At 38.4% G+C, this 21216-nt stretch overlaps 3 protein-coding genes and 1 pseudogene across 3 annotated transcripts; 1 reads left to right on the top strand and 3 right to left on the bottom strand.

Annotated features, from left to right (window-relative positions):
- Nucleotides 1-3428: 3428 nt before the first annotated feature.
- Nucleotides 3429-5848, bottom strand: LOC120819762 (olfactory receptor 10J4-like). Its single transcript, XM_078103794.1, has 4 exons — nt 5833-5848; nt 5462-5649; nt 4691-5353; nt 3429-3697 (listed from the first exon to the last, which is right to left on the bottom strand). The coding sequence occupies exons 1-4, from the start codon at nt 5846-5848 to the stop codon at nt 3524-3526; spliced, it is 1041 nt and encodes a 346-aa protein (XP_077959920.1). The 3' UTR covers nt 3429-3523.
- Nucleotides 5849-8948: 3100 nt separating this feature from the next.
- LOC144382998 (olfactory receptor 52N4-like) lies at nt 8949-10193 on the bottom strand (annotated as a pseudogene).
- A 4040-nt stretch (nt 10194-14233) lies between these two features.
- Nucleotides 14234-15888, top strand: LOC144408031 (olfactory receptor 2K2-like). Its single transcript, XM_078103792.1, has 3 exons — nt 14234-14595; nt 15045-15271; nt 15419-15888. Exons 1-3 carry the CDS (start codon nt 14234-14236, stop codon nt 15808-15810), a joined length of 981 nt encoding a protein of 326 aa, XP_077959918.1. The 3' UTR covers nt 15811-15888.
- Nucleotides 15889-18101: 2213 nt separating this feature from the next.
- On the bottom strand, nt 18102-19871 carry LOC120818896 (olfactory receptor 2A25-like). The gene is made up of 2 exons (XM_040175770.2): nt 19503-19871; nt 18102-19071 (listed from the first exon to the last, which is right to left on the bottom strand). Exons 1-2 carry the CDS (start codon nt 19862-19864, stop codon nt 18822-18824), a joined length of 612 nt encoding a protein of 203 aa, XP_040031704.2. The 5' UTR covers nt 19865-19871; the 3' UTR covers nt 18102-18821.
- Between the last annotated feature and the right edge of the window lie 1345 nt (nt 19872-21216).

The following is a 21216-nucleotide window of genomic DNA, read 5'->3' as shown; positions in this document are numbered from 1 at the left end:
CCGCTTTGCCTGACTCCCGGTAAAACTACTCGTCTTCTGATTCTTACTGACTAACTCTGCCTTAGTCTGCTTTTCTGAAGGTTTGTAAATAAAAGCCAAAGGTCTCTTGAGTCTTGAAGTGTTGCATTTTGGTCCATATACAATCCGTCACATGGGTTGTTTTCCTTTAAAAAAAAAATCTGGTTGGTCTGTATCTGTGGGGTCCAATGTAAAGAACATAAATAGCGCTTTGTTTGAGTTCAGGTGAGCGTTGATCCCTGAGGAACCCTAATGTTCCAGTTACGGTGGGATGACAAATATTTACACTTACTGCAACTATTTACAGGCATTAGTGGATACATTAAAAGACAGGAACTCAGGGTTCGCTTAATCAAAAGCTTTCTTTACTAAAACCCAGCCTCAGATAAGCGGCAAAGAATTGATGGATTGTTTTACTTTTACTGACTATTTAATGCTACTTCATACTTCTATTGCACTAGATTTAAAATGGAAAAATGCAGTTTTAATACCAATTAATTTGTCATAAAGCTTTATTCAAAGAAAACCAAGGAAGTTTCTATATTGATAAGGATGTTATTACCAAGAGGTAACTTGAACAATGTAGGAAATGTTACATATTTTGACTCCACCTCTCCACCATTAGCATTACACTGAGGGTTCGTTCCGCTGCCAAATTTGCTTTTAATACAACAAATCTAATTTAGATACTGTAGGTACTTACAGGTGATTAAAAGGTTTTACTGCATTATCTTACTGAAGTAAAAAATCTAAACACTTAATTCAACCCCTGCAGGAATGAAGTTGATCAGCAAAATGTTGCCTTTCCAAATTACACAAGACAATTAATAAAATGTAAAATTGTGTGAATAATTTATCTAAATGTCGAAGTAATTATATTTTTAATGTCCCAAGGTCAAGAAACACTTATGTGAAAACATAAACTTAATGTGGAAATAATATATTTGAAGGATAGGTTCACACTTGATTCTTGAATGATTCTTTCTAATAATACTTGAAAAGATTCAAACATTACAAGCCAAATGTTCAACATGAAGCTTCCACTTCAAAATGACTTATTAACTATTTAAAAACACAAATGCAGTCTACAGTTCAACATTGTGCAATCAGAGTAGTCAAGTGATTAAGAAAATTAATTAAATGTAATAAATGCAGCACTGAGAAAAACGGGCACCTAAAGAAGCAGTAGATATGTCATTGTCTTAAGTCGTTTACGCTGAAACACTTGAATGTTTTCAGGTGAGTGTTTTGAAGAAAAACTAAGTTTAGACAGAATTCATATTTCATCTCATGTTTCTTATTCATAATAACATCTCTGTTCTCCTGCTTACAACTAAATATAGTTCTAATGCTGATATATACATGATAAATTAAACAGGTACAAATTTGGTTTTACTAGACATCATCAAAACATTAAGTCACAGACCTCTGAGGCTTTCAGGTGAAATATCAAACGTCAAAAGCTCCATCTCTCATCAGCAGACAGATGAATAGACGACTTGATGTGGAAAGATTTGCTGTCAACAGACAGGTAAAGAATATTTTCAATTAAAAAATCTGACTTCATTAGAACACAAGCTCATTTCGAGATTATAAAGAGAAGTAAGATAGCGGTCACACTTTCAGAGGTCATAACACCACTTCTTCAGGTTAAGAAGTACAAAAACGAAGACATGGTTCTTAAACATTAAGATATCATGGTCTTACCTCAAAGTATGATTCAGACTGTGCTGCTCAGTCAGGTCTCGTCAGAAACAAGAACTTTATCACGTCCACATTTTGCCTTTTTAAAAGCAAGTGATCTTTTTCCTGATTATTATGAGAATTATGGTGTGAGCAAACAACTTTAATTGCACAAAGTGAAATCAGACACCTTTAATTTAAAACGTCAATTATACAAAAGAAAGCCCGAGAATACCAAAGGGACCCATTTTAAGTAACCTCTGTGGTTCTAAACAAGCACCTGAAAAGACAACACAAGAAACATAATTGTGCTTGTTGTCGTGGCAACAGCTGTCTGCTTCCAATGCTTACTCCATTAATTAGAGATTCATCATTAAAGCTTGTACTTTAATTGCTTATATGTGTGTCTGTATGTTTGAGTAATTGTGATTAGTTGTTCCTGCTGTTTATTCTTTCAGCAGAAGTTGGATAGTACAGGTAACAACACTTACTGTACAAATTAATTAGCAGCAAAAATTAATGTATTTATACGTTTAAAAAAAATCAACAACAAACATATTAAGACGTTTGAGTCTAGGTATCGCCGGGATAATGGTGTTGAATACCAGTCACACAACCTGTGCATTTTTTCCCTGGTAAGTTGAGTCCCATGTTGGCTCCACTGTTCCACTGTGTATATATATATATATATATATATATATATATATATATAGTATATTATTTTGAAAATATATTTTAATTTAATGGTTTTGTTGTTGTTTTTATTCTTGTATATTCTGTTTTTTAAAATCCTATATGCTGTCTAAGTACATTAATAGCACATGAATCTGGAGTTCATCAAACACGGGTCATCAGGGTTGTTGCCAGAGCCACCTGGTCCTCCTGTAAAAACAGTGAGAGCCGTTCTACATTTTCGGCATCAACAGGTTCACGTGGATGATGACCTCCCCTAGGTTTGTTCCCCGTCACTGATTGTTTTTTTATGGTAATCTCAGAATTATGCAGACAAAATGGCTCTGTTGGCTCCTTTAGACTGGGACCTTCACTGAGGGTAAAATGGAGTCTAAGAGGGACTGGTGGCTTAGTGCGGCTCAACAGTGATGAGACTATCATACCGGACTGTTGTAGTGAAAAGGGGGCTCCCAATTATCCAGGCCATCTATCTATGTTCACATCCTAAACTACATCTTATCTTTGAATAGTGGCCGAAAACAATACTAATCAGGTCAATCATTTCAGAAATCACCAACAATTATAATAAAATATTTAGCCTACTTTCTTAAACACAAAAAGAAGGAAATATTTAATTTTGGAGACAGTGAGAGACAACTCTACTATTAACTTTAAGAGGAAACCCATCCTCAACACGGATTTGTATTCTATAGATTTATCAGATTTAAGTATTTTCATCGAAATATAGAATATAGGGTAATAAAGTAATAACTCAGTACTCAACCAATCCCTCAAAAGTGTACTAATGCATCTGTAATACTCACTCTAGCTTATCCTTTCCTGTTGTTGAATAATGTTCAAAACATAATGGCACATAAAAAATGTAACAAATCATTTTTCATATTTTTTATTAATATAATAAGTCACTGTTGATTAACATAAGTAGTTAAAAGAATAATAAATAGTTTTATATGTCCCTTTAATGCAAAAATAACGTAATAAGTTAGTTAATGAATATGCCGTTGATCAAAAAAGTAACATGATTGGTACAGTAAATAGCAAAGTAGTTTAAAAATATCTGAAAATGGCTGATTACATTTTTGTGTGAGACAGTCTTCTTCCTTTACATCCAGCAGGTTTTGTCTCCCAGTCAGGACGATGTAGTCACCGTATTGACGTCTTTGTTTGGTAACACAGCAGCAGGTCTGAACCTCATCAGATTTCTCCCAATGGACTCTCGTAGCTCCTTGTTCTTCAGACTGTAGATCATCGGGTTTAGGAAAGGAGTCAGAGCAGCGTACAACACTGACACGATGATACGAACCTATAACAAAGTTATGAATCATGATTTGGTGAACACACCACGTATTTGCAATTTCATTCTGCAGGTCTTGAGGAGGAAGAGGTTTGTCAGTCAGTCAATACACTAAGCAGGTATAATGTTCACCATTGTCGACAATAGTTGTCTTTCTTTTATTTTCAGCAGAATTTAAAAATTCTGATGATTCCATTAAACAAAAGGAAAATTATTACAAAAGTTATCATCCTAAAGGTCATTGTAAATGACCAAACCAAATTTCACAACAATATATACTATACATTGCTTTAGATATTTCAGCGTGGACCAAAGTGGTGGCGTAATCAACAGATGGACATTTCCCTTTCTAGACCCAAGTTGTTGTTTTGGTAAATTGGAAGCGTAAATACTCTTAATCAGCATTTCATATCATTGGGCATGCTATTTGAAGGGCAAACACAAATACCAATAGCCCCAAATCCTCCTGACTCCAAACAAACAGGTGCAAACAGGTGCTTTTAATTTTAGGAATATTGTCAAATCTACCTCTCTTCCTCCTATTTTATACCTTCTAGAAAGTCAATGTATATAATTTACCTATGTTTTGCACAGATGCAAGTGTACATCCGTCTCCAAAGACCATTCAATGGAATATAGAATACTTAATTATGCATTTAAAAAAGTTGTACCTTTAATAGCAAGTGTGATTCAAGGTGCCATAAATGTTTTTCAGGGGATATTGTGTTAATTGAAAATCGTCCTAAATTTGATGTTTTGAAGACAGCTGATGGTTCAAATCAGATTGGTGATTCAGATTGTTACTGTAAATAAGATGTTTTAAACTTGTTTTCAGTTGTAAGTTTGGTAAATTGAACTTGTGTTTAGCTTTTGTTCCTAGTGTGAGAAAGTAACTTTTGAATGTCTTGATATAAATGCTAGTTTACCTTGCTTGGTGAAAATATATGAGCTGTACTAAGACAAAGGCAAAGCTAAATATTCACGATATGATTGACATCGTACCTCTGGTGGAAAGTTTCCCACCCGGTAGGAGATATATACGCACGAGGCTGAGCTGTAGGAGATGGACACCACAGTCAGGTGGGCGGCGCAAGTCCCAAAGGCCTTCAGCCTCTGTGCTACTACCATCTTCGAAACCGAAACCCCAATCAGGATATAGGAAGTGAGGATGAGGATTCCTGTGGTCGAAAGTGCCACAACAGCACAGGAAAGTGAAACAATGTTATCCACCGTAACGTCACCACACACCAGCCGCCTTACGGATGATGGGTCACACCAGCCATGATTAACCACATTAGGGCCGCAGTAAGACCGTTGGAAGGACATGGAGGTGGCCGGCAGCGTGCAGAAGGCCCCGAAACTCCAGGCTCCTGCAATAAGGAGCAGCCGGACTGGAAGGGTCATGATGGCCGAGTAGCGCAGGGGGTTGCAGATGGCCACATAGCGGTCGTACGCCATGACAGTCAGGATGGCCCGGCTGGTAATACCTAGCTGAATGACAAACTGCATCTGGAGGAAGCAACCCGGGACAGAAACGGTGTTCACATCTGACAGGAGGCCAGACAGCATTTTTGGGATGGTGGTGGTGGTGTAGAGGATGTCCACAAAGGAGAGGTTGTAGAGGAAAAAAAACATGGGAGATTTCAGCTTCAAATCAGTTAACGCCTGCATGAGAAGAAAAATTGATTACGATACTTACAACTTCATCCTAGATGGATTGAGATCATACCCGTAAAATATTCAAAACTAAATTGTTTTTGTATTGTATTTTACCACAAAGATAATAATGCTGTTTCCTCCCAGGATGATAATGTAACCAAGAAGCAAGAGGACAAAAAGGACCATTTTTTTGGGGCCAAAGTTTGCAAAGCCCTGAATGATGAAGACAGAGATGGCATCAGTCCCCCAGGTGCCATTATCCGAGCTTGATCTGTATTTGGTTGACGAAGACAGGTATGAATCTGGAAGAGTGAGGAAAGATATGCATAAGTGTTTTTTCACTGAGAGGACACCTGACGACGGGCGTGGTGTCACAATTTTATTTAATGGTTTAATATTGAAATAGTCATCCATACAACCGGACAAATACATTTCATAAACATTTAATAAAAAGCCCCTCTTTTTCATAAATATTGAAAATTCACCCATCATCATCCCCATCTACTTTTAAAGAAATGGCAAGAGGAAATAATGCAGACAGCAATAATGTTTCTTCAAAAGGTGATCATCAGAACAAGTAGTGCATGAACCATACTTGTTAAACCATACTTGTTAAACTTTTGAGCAAAACTCAAATAATGTATTCTTCGTCAATTTTACCAGTCCAGATGAGTTTCCAGATATGGATTATGTTCTCTGTTCTGTCTCTTTAATAAAACTTGCAAGTTTTATTAATGTCCTGTTCAAGGATTGTTTCAACCGGCTTTGAGTAAGATTTTTTATAAGACTGCAGCAACAAAGGATCGAGCGGACACCAAGTTAAACACAGAAAACCCCATCAACGCACAGTAAGGCTATGTCTGGGCAGAAGTTAGAAGAGCATGCGTCTTTATTTTTGTTTTGTTGTTTACTGTATTGTTTAACAATAGCTTTTGAATGTTTATGAACCGCTATCGTGCGTCATTGTTCCGAATAAGATCTGTTTTGCATTAAGTCTTTCCTTCTTACTTTGATTTCTAATTTACTAACCAATACACCTGTCCCGCCACACATATAGAGTTACCTACAGACAGAGGTTTAACTATGTGAGGAACACACGTGGTGTACAAGCACAGCCTGCTACAACACCTCAGCCATGTGGTCGGTAGTTTAATGTCCAGCTAGCTCCCTTCCTGAGTTCTCCCCTCTTTATCTCACAGACACACCTCCCCCTCCGCATGCATGAATGAACGTTTTTATTTGTTGTATAGATTTTAGAATATCGTATAATAGTTTGTCGATTTCAAAAGGTATTGATCAGATTAGTTTTGTTGGAAATTAATAAACCCTATTATACTCTAGTTTTCTGTGATTTCTCTGTGCATATGTGTACTGTAATGCTGGTTGGAAAGATAGCCAGTGTACAAACTCAAACCTTCAATTCCTGGCTCTTAATGAGTAAATATAAATTATGAGACTTCATTTAGTTTGGTAATTAGTCCCTTTTTAGGGTGGTAACCCGTTATTTATTTATTTTGTGAATTATCTTCGCGATTATTTATAACTATTGATGTCAATGATTTCATTTCACACTAGTTATTAACCAACACCTTGCCCCTACGCCGTGCCCAACAAAAAGGTGCCCTGCGTAAGGCCATTCCCAACAAAATGGTGCCCTGTGTGAGGCCATTCCTGACATTACTATCCATCAAAAATGGGTGGTAGGATTTATCTTAAACTACACTACTCTACACTGAGAAAAATGTTACTTACTACTGTGCTACTTAAACTACTTCTTCTTAATACACAGGGAAAACTGTTACTTACTACTGTGCTACTTAAACTACTTCTTATTAATACACAGGGAAAAATGTTACTTACTATTGTACTACTTGATAAAGTTATTAATTCAAATGTAACAAAGAAAAGCAGTAATGAGTTTCTAAATTGATGTATTGTTAAAAGTTAAATTACAAAGAAAAACAAGAATGTTATTTTGACTCCAACTCTTGCTACAGCATTAAAAACAATAATAAAGCAAGTAAAAAATCCACTTCCCTCAGTTTGTGCAAAAACTCTGATATGCTGCTTCTACTTCAAAAACACGTTTATTGAAATTATTAGATATGCAAACAAAACACATGTATGCAGTTGACAGCTACAACATGCACAAATAGAGCCGTAAATATTAAGCCTTTATATAAAATAAATGACAAAAAAAAATGTTTTTAGGATGAAACAAAAGTAATCGTCAAAAAGGTTTGTTTTCTTTATGGACTTGTAATAAGTAACACTTATTAATACACATTACTTTACACATTATCACATTTTGTGGAATTTCTGATGAATTCATGATATGTTAAACTGTAAAGTTTGAATTTACTGAATATCATTAAAACAGTAAGTCACAGACCTTTGAGGCTTTCAGGTGAAATATCAAACATCAAAAGCTCCATCTCTCATCAGCAGACGAATGAATAGAAAACTGGGTGTAAAAAGATTTGCAATCAACCGATTGGTGAAGAATAGTTTTCCACGAAAATGTGACTTCATTAGAACACATGCTCATTTTGACATCACAAATTACAAAGTGAAAATAAGATAAGTCTAAAAAGCATAACACTTTATAACACCACTTCCTTAGACTTACTAGAACAAAAACCAGGACATGGTTCCTTAACATTAAGATATCATCATCTTACCTGAATGTGTGATTCAGACTGTGCTACTCAGTCAGGTCTCGCCAGAAACAAGAACTTTATCATGTCCAAATTTTGCCTTTTCAAGGGCAATTGACCTTTTTCCTGATATAATGAGGATTATGGGGAGAACAAACAATTTTAATTGCCTTTCATTAAAAGCATCAATTATACAAAAGAAAGCCAGTGAATACCAAAGGGACCCATTTTAAGTAACCTCAGTGGTTCTAAACAAGCAGTGTAAAGACAACATAAGAAACATAATTGTGCTTGTTGCCGGGCTAACATCTGTCTGCTTCCAATGTTTAACATGTTAATTAGAGTTGCATTGTTACTGTACTTTACTTTTTAAAAGCATTTACTTTACTTTAATTGCTTCTGTATTTGCATGTAATTGTTAGTATTCTCACATTTTGGAGAGTCAACAAAAAGTTTAAAAAGACGTGTATATTATTTCACTTATATATATATCTATATAAGTGAAATAAATGTCTTTATAGGTTCAAAAAGAAATTACACCTTGACCAACTGACAGACCTCAGATCTTAGAGCAGCGATGCAGATTCGGTCCCTGCCGTTAACCAAGTGTTCGCCCTTGCAAATGCATACATGGACTTGAAAAAACTAAATTTGCTTAATATTAGGGCTTGGCACGTAAACGTGTTATAAATTCGTTAACATAGCAATCCATTAACGGCAACAATGATTTGCATTTTCTTTTTTTGTGCTACTGCGCAAATTAACCTAGAAAAGGGAGAAAGGTACTGGACTTTTGAATGGACATTTTCATTTGCAATCTCAGCAAGAAGTAAGCTATTCGTAACCACTAGAAAGTATCTTATCACCGGAGTACTACGACCCTGAAGTACCACGACCTTGGAGTACCACTTAAAGCGTTACACAGCATTGATGCAGCTCACTAGCTACTTCAGCAGACTACTTTGGATGCAGAGTGCTGTTGAGAAACCAACGGAAGAAGAATGAAGCACACCTAGAATCCCAACAAGTGAGGTGTGTGTGGGTCCTCACCACAAGTCAGATTGATAATGTCAACGAGTTAGAGTATACTCAGAAATGAGTTAAAACTGCAAACAATGAATTCACAACAGTAGTTTCCTTACTGGACAGTTGTTAGAGGTCACCAACTATTACTCAGCTGTAAGTAGTAGTACATTCTAATAAAATGTTTTTCAAATTTTTATTTAAGGTTTCTAAATCCAAATGTATCACTTTAAGGACTACTACATCCTTTGACCTTGGACTCTCACAAAACTTACCCTGACCCAGAAAACAATTAAAGTGAGTAGAATTCAGGGAGAGGAAGAATTCATCTCGAAGGATGAACAGGAATGCAAAATTTCATTTGTACAGTGAACATCATCACAGAATGACAACATAACACAATACAACGTAACGATATGACTTAACAATATGACAAACGTGATAGATATTATTATTATATTATATAGTATTATAGTATTAGTAATAGCAGACATGTATGTTAAAAGTGCTTGTACATTTACAAGGGACAAAAATGGTTGTGTGGTGGTTAGCACTGTCGCCTCACAGCAAGAAGGTCCTGGGTTCGGCTCCGCCCAGTGGCCTTTCTGCGTGGAGTCTGCATGTTCTCCCCGTGTCTGCGTAGGTTCTCTCCGGGTAGAGCTACACTTGAAAATTCCACTAAAAACAACAATGAGATATGTAACCAGGTGAGTGCTGAGGGTCTTGAAGGCTTTACTGTTCGAAGACTTGTTATTACTGCTGAGACTACTGTGATCTTTGTATAAGTGAGAACCATGCAACCTATGGAAGATCTCAAAAGTACTAAGATGAAAGTGAGGCCATAGATATTATTAATCAGCACACTCTCACAGGAGAGTTTAAACAGTGAGGCGTTGTCACAGTAAGGATTTACGATCAAAGTCCTACATCAATTCAGTCGTATGGTAAGACCGAGTAAAACCCCGACCTAAACAAAAGCCACTAACCAGGCACAAACTGTCATCACCATTATATTTGTCATTATTGTAGTACATCGCAAGGGATTACTGAGGGCCACATACCTGTCAAAGGCCATAATCACGCCCATAGTGTGAGTGGTGGTACCAAACGTGTGTGGTAAAAGCTTGGACCACACATTCGTAATAACACTCATGTTTGAAAATCATTATAAACAGGTAGGAGGACAACAAGAAAAAAGGGCAGATAGAAATAATCTTTTGAAATATGCAAAGCCTCCAGCTGGAGCGTGGGGTTGTTATATGTGTAGTTTTCCATGGAGCCCAAACAACAGAATTCGGTTAGTCACAGGGAATGTCCTTGTAATGTCAATAACAGATATTTAATTAATTAATTTACTATTATTGATTTAACATAGCAGAAGTATTAGGAAACATATGCAAGTAGAAAGTAATGCAGCCTTGAATGGTCTCCTTGTTTCTCACTATTTCCTCTTTGCCTCCTCAATTTTGTCTCCATCCAAGTGCTATTTGGTTAATTTCATGTTTAATGATTTGACACCGGTGTTGAGTAAACATTTTTCTCACAATATTTCTTTCATGAGCCAAGAATTCACATTTGTGTTGTTTTTGAAGTTGTTTTTATCTAGAGATCTCTGCTCGCAGGGGACGCAGACTGCATCCTGTCACGGTTAGCGTGTTGCGTCACGCACATGAGAAGCCAACTCTGGTGATAGGTAGCTCCATTCTGAAGAACGTGAAGTTAGCGAAACCAGGGACCATAGTTACATGTATACCGGGGGGCCACAGGGGGTGACATTGAGTCTTATCTTAAACTGCTGGCTAAGGATAAATGTAAATACAGTAAGATTGTAATTCACGTCGGCGGTAATGACTGCCAATTACGTCGCTTGGAGGTCACTAAAGTTAATGTGGAATTGTGTGTGTACATACGCTAAAACAATGTCGGACACCGTAGTTTTCTCTGGCTAAACTTGATCAGTGACGACATGTATAGTCGCATGTCGTCACTCGTGGAGGTGGTGCCCAGTAAATAGTGTGGGCTTCGTTGATCACAGAGCCTGGTCTGATTAGAAGGGACGGTATCCATCCCACTTTGGATGGAGCTGAACTTATTTATAAGAATCTGACTCAGTTTCTTAGTGGACTTAATCCATGACCCAGACCAGAAAGCAGAGTTGCAGTCTTACACACTTAGCTTAACTATAGAGGCCGTGTCTGCCCCACAGACACAGTTGTCTAAATCAAAGGTAAACAACCAAGGAGTATAGTAAATAACTTAATCAAAGTTAAAACTAATAATGCAACAATGCAACAAAATAGGAGAATTAAAGGTTGACTTTTAAATATTAGATCTCTTGTCATCTAAAGCTGTTTTAGTAAATTAACTAATATCAGATCACCATATTGATGGAACGTGGTTGTTGAATTGGAAATATTAAAGATTAAATGAAGCGACTTCTCCGAATCAGGTTAATACTCATATTCCTCGAGACACAGGTCAAAGGCCGGTAGCTATTATGACTCCTAACTTTTAATGAACTTTAAACCAAAAGTGGATTATAACTAATATGAAAGCCTGGTTTTTAGTCTTTCGCAACCAACCTGGAAAATAATCCAGCCGGTTCTCTTTGTAATAGTGTACAGGGCCCCAGGTCCTTATTCAGAATTTCTATCTGAATTTCCCAGTTCTTAACAAGTTTGGTCCTTTAAACGGACAAGATAATTATAGTGGGTGATTTTAACACTCATGTGGTTGTCGACAACGACAGCCTTGGTACTGCATTTCTTTCATTGTTAGATTCAATTGGTTTCTGTCAGAGTGTAAATAAACCATCTCACTGTTTTAACCACACTCTCGATTTGGTTCTAGCGTATGGGATTGGGATTAAACATTTAACAATTTTTTGCAAAAACTCAGTGCCGCATTTAACACCATTGATCATTGTATCCCCTTTCAGAGACTAGAACATTTAATTGGTATTAAAGGAACTGCACTTTTTAGCAGGTTTGAATCCTATTTATCGGATCGATCCCAGTTTTTGGTTGTAAACGGTGAATCCTCAAAGACCACCAATGTTGGTCACGGAGGTTCTGTACTTGGACCGATTTTATTTACCCTTTATATGCTTCCTTTGGGCGATCTTATCAGGAAACACCGGATAAACGTCCATTGTTATGCAGACGATACTCAACTGTATTTGTCGATCAAACCAGAAAAGACCGACCAGCTTGTTAGACTTCAAGAATGTCTTGGAGACATCAAAACTTGGATTACTCAGACAAGACAGAAGTTATCTTGATAGCCCCAGAGCGCCTTCGAAGTCAGCTGTCTCGTGATACACTTTTTATGAATGGAATTGCTCTCGTAATTAGCAGCACCGTCATTACCGGATTACTGTAATTCTTTGTTATTAGGCTGCTCTTGTAAATCTCTTAAGCTTCTCCAGTTGATTCAGAATGCTGCAGCATGTGTATTAACAAGAACGAAGAAATGGGATCATATTACACGTATTAACTTCTCTGCACTGGCTCCCTGTTAAATCAAGAATATAATTTAAGGTACTTCTCACCTACAAGGCACTTGTTGGTGAGGCACCGTCTTATCTGCTGCTCCGAAATGGTGGAACGAGTTTCTGAAGACACCAGAGAGCCTTCACATCTTCTGCCGCAAACTAAAGACACACCTCTTCAGACTCTACCTCGACTAAAAGACTAACAAATTGTAGCACTTAAATTGAACTTGCAATGCCACCTATCTATAGCAAATTGTAAATTGGCTTATTTGAGGAAATTGCACTTTCTTGTTTCTTGTTCTTCTGAGTTTGTATCCCTATGGTTGAATGCACTTATTGTAAGTCGCTTTGGATAAAAGCGTCAGCTAAATGACATGTAATGTAATGTTATCTTAAAGAGCTTGTAACGCCGTATCGCCCTACAGGGCACGTGCGCTCCATAGATGCTGGGTTACTTTTTGCTCCTAGGGTTTTAAAAAGTAGGATGGGAGCCAGAGCCTTCAGTTATCAAGCTCCTCTTTTGTGGAACCAGCTTCCACTTTCAGTCCAGGAGGCAGATTCGGTCAGCTCTTTTAAGATAAAGCTTAAAACTTTCCTCTTGGACATCGCTTAAAGTTAGGGCTGGCTCAGGTTAGCCGGGACCTCATAAAGTATTTGTGCTCTCCCTCCCCACAGGCTTCTGTGGATGGTGGTTCTATCTGATGGTGGTTGCTCCTGCAGTGGTCCTGCCGTACACTTGGCTTGCTACTCGCAATTATTTGAATAACTTCTGTTATAGGAAGTGAATGTATTATACATATTTTACATTGTTCATTTTGTACACACGGCATCCATTGTAGTCTGTCCATCCCGCAAGTGGGATCCCTTCTCTGAATTGATGCTAGTACGTATCTATCCAGTCGATATAAATTGTGGTTGTTAAGTAGTAGAATAATCCTGCACAGTCCTGCACACACGGGGGGGGGGGCTGAAGTCTATCACAGCCAACTTCAGGCAATAGACAGGGTACCCTGGATTGGTCGCCAGCCAATGGCAGGGCTAACACAGAGACACACAACCATTCACACACCTACAGGCAATTTAGAGTCAGCAATCAACCTGATCCCCAGAGCATGTCTTTGGACTGTGGGAGGAACCCGGAGTACCCAGAGAGAATCCACACAGACACAGGGAGAACATTCAGACTCCACACAGAAAGGCCACTGGGCGGAGTCGAACCCAGGACCTTGTTGCTGTGAGGCGACAGTGCTAACCACCACACCACCCTGGATACACACAACACGAAATAAAATGATTTAAAGCAAACGCATTCTCCTTAACCCAACCCGTCAAAGCATCATCAGCTCTGAGGAGAAGACGGGAGTGCGGAAACAGCTGCTTCAGGTTCCACACCAAATCCTTAATATTGCTGTGACCATTAGACACTAGCTTTAGTTTTTATAGTTTTTATTCGTTCATAATAATTGAATTACTCTAAGAGGTCAGTCATTTATTTTCTTGCAGGGACATTTTGGGGATCTGTTTATTAAGAATCACATTGAACAACTAATATAACATTGTTTGGTCCACATTTTACGATGCTGTTCTGGTCTTTATTGTAACGTGTGGTTATATGTCTAAAATCATTATCACTGTCCCATAAAGGTGAAAGGAGAGTTTTCAAAAATTCTTTTCTTCCACAGAAGCACACTGTTTTGGATGGATAACGTAACAATGGTAGTACCTCTCAAGCAGCCTATTGTGTTCCAGCTGGAGGGCTTCTATGTACCACCGGGCTACGGAGCCTTCTTGTTCTTCCTGGCCCTGCTTTGCTACATCGTAATAATGTTTGCAAACAGTGTGGTGCTGTGCATCATTGTCATAGACAAGAACCTGCACAGACCCATGTACATAATGGTTTGTAACCTTGTAGTCTGTGATCTGCTGGGGGCCACAACGGTGTTGCCTCGCATTATGATGCATTTCTTGATGGGCCAGAAGAAGATCGGCTACATCTCGGCCATCGCCCAGGCCTTTTGTGTGCACATGTATGGCTTTGCAGTGCAGACTATTCTGGGTGTGATGGCCTATGACAGGTATTATCTTGTTTTTGTTCATGACCCTGCCCTATTCTCAGGCATATAGTCTGTATCAGAAGTTCTTGGCTTTTATACGGACTCTTTTTTTTAACTTTGAACTGCTCACTGTTCATTGTATATTATGTAAAATCTAATTTTGAGGACAGGGAATGTGCAGCCATATGTGGCAGCCCTGAAAAAGATACTGGCCACAACCATCCTCCATCAGCCTGTCACCGTCTTTGTGGACGGCCATGACCTGTATTGAATGGTTTCAATGGGTGCAAAGCCTATAGGAGCCTGTGTCCACAAATTATCTTTCTGACTACTAGTATCTATTTCCCTACAAGAACAAATGCCACCAAGGTACTCTCAGTTTGACAAGCTAAGATCCTGTTAACATTCGTCTGTAACTAGGAAAAAGCTATGGATATTTTTTCATGTGGACATTGCTCGCCCCTCTGCAGGTACATTGCTGTGTGTGAACCACTGAGGTATCACGCCATTATGACATCGGCTCGGCTACACGCCTGCCTTGCCCTGGCCTGGTCCATCGCTTTCCTGTTTATTGCTGTGCTCTTCATTTTACACATAAATTCCCCGCTGTGTGGCAATATCATCCATCACGTGTACTGCAGCAACCGTGGTATCCTGAACCTGGCCTGCAGTCCCACCCCCATAAACAACATCTACGGTAAATGCATTTTTTAGAATAACGGTTCAAACACACAATATTTTGTTGAACATTGTCCACATTAAGAGGTGTTATTTAGCATCTTATTCAGTTTTGATGATACATAACTGACAGAATAATTGTACGTTCATTTGTATTTTTTTCAAGGTCTTTCCATGTCCTGGTCTTTGAATACAAGCATCTTCCTCATCATTGCTTTTTCCTACTTCAAAATCCTGCATGCTTGTGTGAAACAAGGAAGAGATGACAGCTTTATTCGCAGTAAGACCCTTCAGACGTGCGCACCCCACCTTGTGGTTTACGTACTCTATCAACTTGCTACAGTGGTGATAATTATAAGTCAGAGGTTTCCCTCACTCTCACAAAATATCAAGAGGTTTTTCAGTATCCTGTTTATCATTATTCCACCAGCTCTAAACCCTATGATATATGGACTGGTCAGTAAAGATATCCGTTCTAGCATCATCAAGCATTTTACCAATTTATATGTCCATCGTAAAAATATTAGAGTGGTTCCACTTTGTAACAGAAAACAGTAAACATGTACTTTGACTAAGATTTCCATTGTTTTAGTTTTTCTTAACATACACAAACAAAAAACAAACCTACCCCACCCACTTGTGAACCTGCCTAAAAGAACAGAATATTATGTATGCATTCCTGCATCACTTTACAAAGTAAATACACAATCAACGTCATGCAGGAACATTATACCCACAAATGAAATTACAATAGGATTGGTCTGTAGGTAGAAATTAGTGTGCCCAAATAATTCATGTTTCATTCATTCAGAAAGAGGGTCAAGTTAATAAATTAATCTAAAAACTGTATTGTGCGCCTCAAGATTATGGGTCACAGGAAAGGTATCAGGGGTAGGGTTAGGGTTTTGAGTTTCCCTAAATCTGTCAGAACAAGATTCCAGGGGGAGAAGAATTTGTTCCTTGAGCATTTTATTTTCTCTAATTTTACAAATCCACTGTGGATTTGTGGATTTCCAATGCAACAATATTCTGTTAGAGGCCAGTGTCACAAACACTGTGATGTTTTCATGTATTTTTCTTATTGTAGAGTTTTCGATCTGTGACACCAAATATTGTTTCAGAAATTGTTTTAAAGATCATAGAACTACAGCTACATAGAGCTACAGCAGGACATTACCAAAATATGCAAGTTACTTGGCAGGGGTATTACGACGTCTGTAAAAACGATCCGTATTTATATATATATACGTATATATTAATGCTAATATTACTTTTCAAAAATTAGTTCAATGCAGAGCTTTGATTGTGCTAAGCTTTGGACAGGAAGAACTGTCACTCACTCGTAAACGACAAATCCATAGTTTTTTTTATATGTCACCCAAAGTTAACCTACACAGTCCACCCTTGTTTTTGCCTTTTGTGCTTTTAAGAGAGGTTATACAGTCATGTATTCTTGAAATGAACAGGACAGGAATGCTAGCATATCATCCAAGCCTGACACTGAAGAGATATTTGGAAAGTGGCTAGTGGAAAATGTTCTAGGTAGGGCAATACAATGATTTTCAGCAAACACCCCAACAATACAAAACAGTTAAGGTATCAAAAAGCCATTACTACTTCTCAGTTAAATATATTTTTTAAAGCAGTAGATAACACTTTGACAATTTATTTTTGTCAACCTCACAGGCAATTCAGTATAATATTATATATACACATAAATTAATAATCAGCAGGATATAATATGTAATGTGTCAGACGTCTCATCTGCTTGAATGGCGATAAAATCCGTGCTCTTTACTTCCTCTACGATCGTGAGATTATCACTACCGCAGCTAAAACATGCATGACAGGACGTACGTATGAAAGGCAGGGACATGCAGGTTAAAGATATATTTGGTGTAGATATCTTAAAGAAATTCTCCCCAAGATCCAATCTGAGCTTTCGAACATGCTCAACAACTACTAACTCTGTACACCCTCTTGGGAGCTACTTAGCTTATTGAGCATTTTATTGTGTCGAAACTATTTGAGCCTTGAAGGGTGTCCTCCATAGGTGAAATGTAATTGCAACCAAAGACACAGAAAATCTATGTTTATGGAAGGTAACCCTATCCCTGAATGGATGTCCCACATAAAACACAATTGTGATTATTTCTGTTAAATCTCTCTACTTCATTGTTTCACTATACTCTGTTCCGAGAGTGCTGAATTTAACTAAAATGCCAACCATTAGCATCTCTGTATTTTTTCACATTCTACACCAGGTTAATTCACAAACATCGTTGCTAACCGTTCTTCATCCTTTATCTGTAAAGCATTTTGTTAGAGAAATATTTTGCCGTTTTTTAATGTAATACAGCAATGTTTTGTGCAACAATAAACAAATTCCAGCCATTGCAGCTTAGGCGAAAATTCAGTCAAAAAGACTGGACGGGCTGTACTGTTCCCAGGTGGCCTTCTCTCTCCCTGTGGGTGCACGGTCAGCTGATTGGGAGCCGGGTCGTACGAGCCAACCAGACCAGACGTGGGCCCCTTTACCGGAAACCAATTGCATCGGTGCTGTCAAGCGTTAAAAACTGGTCTCCTCTCGTGTGCTATCAGTTGTCATTTCAGGAAGCGCCAAAGGCGACCCGCCACAACCCCTGACCCCTCCAAAGAGGGAATATGCCTCATCTCATCTCGGCTTTCCGTACCCTATCTATCCTACGGCAGGATGGAGCCTAAGCACCAAACAACTTTGCACTATAAATATTTACGTCTGTTCAATAAATCATTATTACAATTTCAACAAATCTCTTCAGAATGAACTTGAAATACTCTATGAAACACTGACATCATTAAAAGTATGTGAATCACCATTGATATGTCTGGCTGATCAAAACAAAGATAATAAACAATACTTTATTTCTTTAATGTTGTTAGAAGCGATAGACAGGAGAAATGGGATTAAAAAAAAACACCAGGCCAGTGGTGTGCCTATAAACTTAATAAGCTCTCGTTCCGATATGTGCATGGTTATTGAAAACTTTACATGTAATTGAAAGGGGTTTACAAGCAATTATCAGAAATACAAGGACCCTAAAAAGTTAAACCTCAATCAGTTTTTTCGATGGACATACACATATTTAAAATGCTGAATAATGCTTGCACGGATATCTTTACTGACCAGTCCGTATATCATAGCGTTCATTGCTGGTGGAATAATGATGAACATGATGCTGAAGAATTTCTTGACATTTTGTGAGAGTGAGGGAAATCTCTGACTTACAATTATGACCAATGTAGCAAGTTGATAGAGTACGTAAACAACAAGGTGAGGTGCACACGTCTGAAAGGTCTTACTGCGAATAAAGCTGTCATCTCTTCCCTGTTTTACACAAACATGCAGGATTCTGATGTAGGAAAAAGCAATGATGAGGAAGATGCTTGTATTTACAAACCAGTAGATGGACAGACCTTGAAAAACATACAATTATTCTGTCAGTTATGTAACATCTAAACAGAATGAGATGCTAAATGACACCTCTCAACAAGGACAATGTTCAACAATATATCATATGTTTGAACCGTTATTCCAAACAAATGCACTTACCATAGATGTTGTTCATGGGGGTGGGACTGCAGGCCATGTTCAGGATTCCTCGGTTGCTGCAGTACACGTGATGGATAATATTTCCACACAGCGGGGAGTTCATGTGTAAGATGAAGAGTACAGCTATAAGCAGGACAGCGATGAACCAGGCCAGGGCGAGGTAGGAGTGTAGTCGAGCCGAAGTCATGATGGCGTGGTACCTCAGTGGTTCACACACAGCAATGTACCTGCAGAGGGACAGCAGTGTCCACATGAAAAAAATATTTTTTTCCTTTTTCCTGATCAGTATGTGAACACAGGCTTTTAGAAATCCATGACAGGTTAACAATTTTGCTGAATGTTGTCCAAAGGTCAATAAACATAAATCATAAGACAATAAATAAATAAATCAAGGCGGGGAAATAAAGAGTCCGTAGCCGAGCTCTTCTTACAAACTAACACCATTCTCATATCAAGATATGGACTGGATACATGAGAGGAGGTTAAGGCGTGCAGGCTTGTGGCAGTTAATTAACAACAACAGAACAGAAAAATAAATTAACTGGAAATGACAGTAAACAACTGGGAATAAACTGAGACATCCAAAGCGCTTAAGTCATCAGTCAACACTTACAATTCATGCATGACAGCAAAAAATTCTGCTAATGTGTTTCTGTACCTGTCATAGGCCATTACACCCAGAATAGTCTGCACTGCAGTGCCGTACAGGTGCACACAAAAGGCCTGGGCGATGGCCGAGATGTAGCCGATCTTCTTCTGGCCCATCAAGAAGTGCATCATAAGGCGAGGCAACACCGTTGTGGCCCCCAGCAGATCACAGACTACAAGATTACAAACCAGTATGTACATGGGTCTGTGCAGGTTCTTGTCTATGACAATGATGCACAGCACCACACCGTTTGCCAACATTATTACGATGTAGCAAAGCAGGGCCAGGAAGAACAAGAAGGCTCCGTAGCCCGGTGGTACATAGAAGCCCTCCAGCTGGAACACAATAGGCTGCTTGAGAGGTACTACCATTGTTACGTTATCCATCCAAAACAGCGTGCTTCTGTGGAAGAGAAGAATTTTTGAAAACCCTCCTTTCAGTGATAATGATTTCAGACATATAACCACACGTTACAATAAAGACCAGAACAGCATCGTAAAATGTGGACCAAAGAATGTTATATTAGTTGTTCAATGTGATTCTTAAGCAAATAAACAGATCCCCAAAATGTCCCTGCAAGAAAATAAATGACTCACCTCTCAGAGTAATTCAATTATTATGAACGAATAAAAACTATAAAAACTAAAGCTAGTGTCTAATGGTCACAGCAATATTAAGGATTTGGTGTGGAACCTGAAGCAGCTGTTTCCGCACTCCCGTCTTCTCCTCAGAGCTGATGATGCTTTGACTGGATAAGGAGTATGCGTTTGCTTTAAATCATTTTACTTTGTGTTGTGTATATCCATCATTATCTCCAATCCCGTCACAGCCACCGTTGCCATTGACACCCCAATCCCACCTTCTTCAGGCTGTATGTCTGCATGTCTGTTTTGGCACTAAGACTAACATTTGGTTTGAAAAACATTACTTCATTGATTGGAATAAAGAATATTTGCGTAGAAAGAGTGTTTGATTTCATACAACAAGCTATAATACACAAGCCATAATTGTTATTCTTAAAAAGAATGAGCGAAGGCGTTGGTGTTCATGGTTGACGTCTTAACCTCTAGAGACCATCCAGTCAGCACCAGGGTCACACCTGAAGTTGATCTCCTTACATTAACAAATATTCTATTACACACGCATGATAAGATGAATGTTTGGACGATTAGACTAGTAGACTAGGTAGTGTTTTCTATGTAAAGTATGTTCCTCCCTGGACGCGGGTTCAGGTGATGAAGGCAGTTTGTGAAGATCAGATAATGGGATGCGGAGCAGGATGGGCTCCAGATACAATTGAGGCTGAAAGTGAATGGGTGTAGGAGGAGCACATCAGTTTGTTGACAACTCACAGTAACATATGACACAATTTTTCATTTGAACTTATGTTTACTTTGGAGCTGGCAACCAAATTATTTCTCAGTTGGTACCATTACTTTAGATTGAACTCCATGCCCCTCGGCATGTAGTACGGAAAACGAATGTACACCCATCCTTGTAACTGTTGATGAAAACTGAAATGTTGTGGTTACAACAATGAGCAAACTTTGAACTGGTAAACTTCTCACGACCTCTGGTGTCCCTGATTGTTTACGCTCTCACTTTATATCATCACTGGACATACCCAGATTAGATGGTGATGGTAATCAAATAAATATTTCATATATAAAGTACTTGATTTGTCTATAATAAAAAGGTCCCTGTAGAACATGACTGGAATTGG

This window comes from Gasterosteus aculeatus, chromosome 5 (genome assembly GCF_964276395.1).
Source record: "Gasterosteus aculeatus chromosome 5, fGasAcu3.hap1.1, whole genome shotgun sequence".
Lineage (NCBI taxonomy): Eukaryota > Metazoa > Chordata > Actinopteri > Perciformes > Gasterosteidae > Gasterosteus > Gasterosteus aculeatus.
This window is presented reverse-complemented; position numbering and strand designations above follow the sequence as displayed.

Excerpts from the sequence above, each read along its gene's own strand:
- LOC120819762 (XM_078103794.1), bottom strand. Across the intron at positions 5,354-5,461 it reads ACAGCATTATTATCTTTGTG|GCGTTAACTGATTTGAAGCT; the intron begins GTAAAATACAAT and ends CTTCTCATGCAG. Across the intron at positions 3,698-4,690 it reads TGGGAAACTTTCCACCAGAG|GTTCGTATCATCGTGTCAGT; the intron begins GTACGATGTCAA and ends ACTTTGTTATAG.
- LOC144408031 (XM_078103792.1), top strand. The coding sequence starts at position 14,234 with ATGGTAGTACCTCTCAAGCAGCCTATTGTGTTCCAGCTGGAGGGCTTC. Across the intron at positions 14,596-15,044 it reads GGTGTGATGGCCTATGACAG|GTACATTGCTGTGTGTGAAC; the intron begins GTATTATCTTGT and ends GCCCCTCTGCAG. Across the intron at positions 15,272-15,418 it reads CCCCATAAACAACATCTACG|GTCTTTCCATGTCCTGGTCT; the intron begins GTAAATGCATTT and ends ATTTTTTTCAAG.
- LOC120818896 (XM_040175770.2), bottom strand. The coding sequence starts at position 19,864 with ATGGTAGTACCTCTCAAGCAGCCTATTGTGTTCCAGCTGGAGGGCTTC. Across the intron at positions 19,072-19,502 it reads GGTGTAATGGCCTATGACAG|GTACATTGCTGTGTGTGAAC; the intron begins GTACAGAAACAC and ends GTCCCTCTGCAG.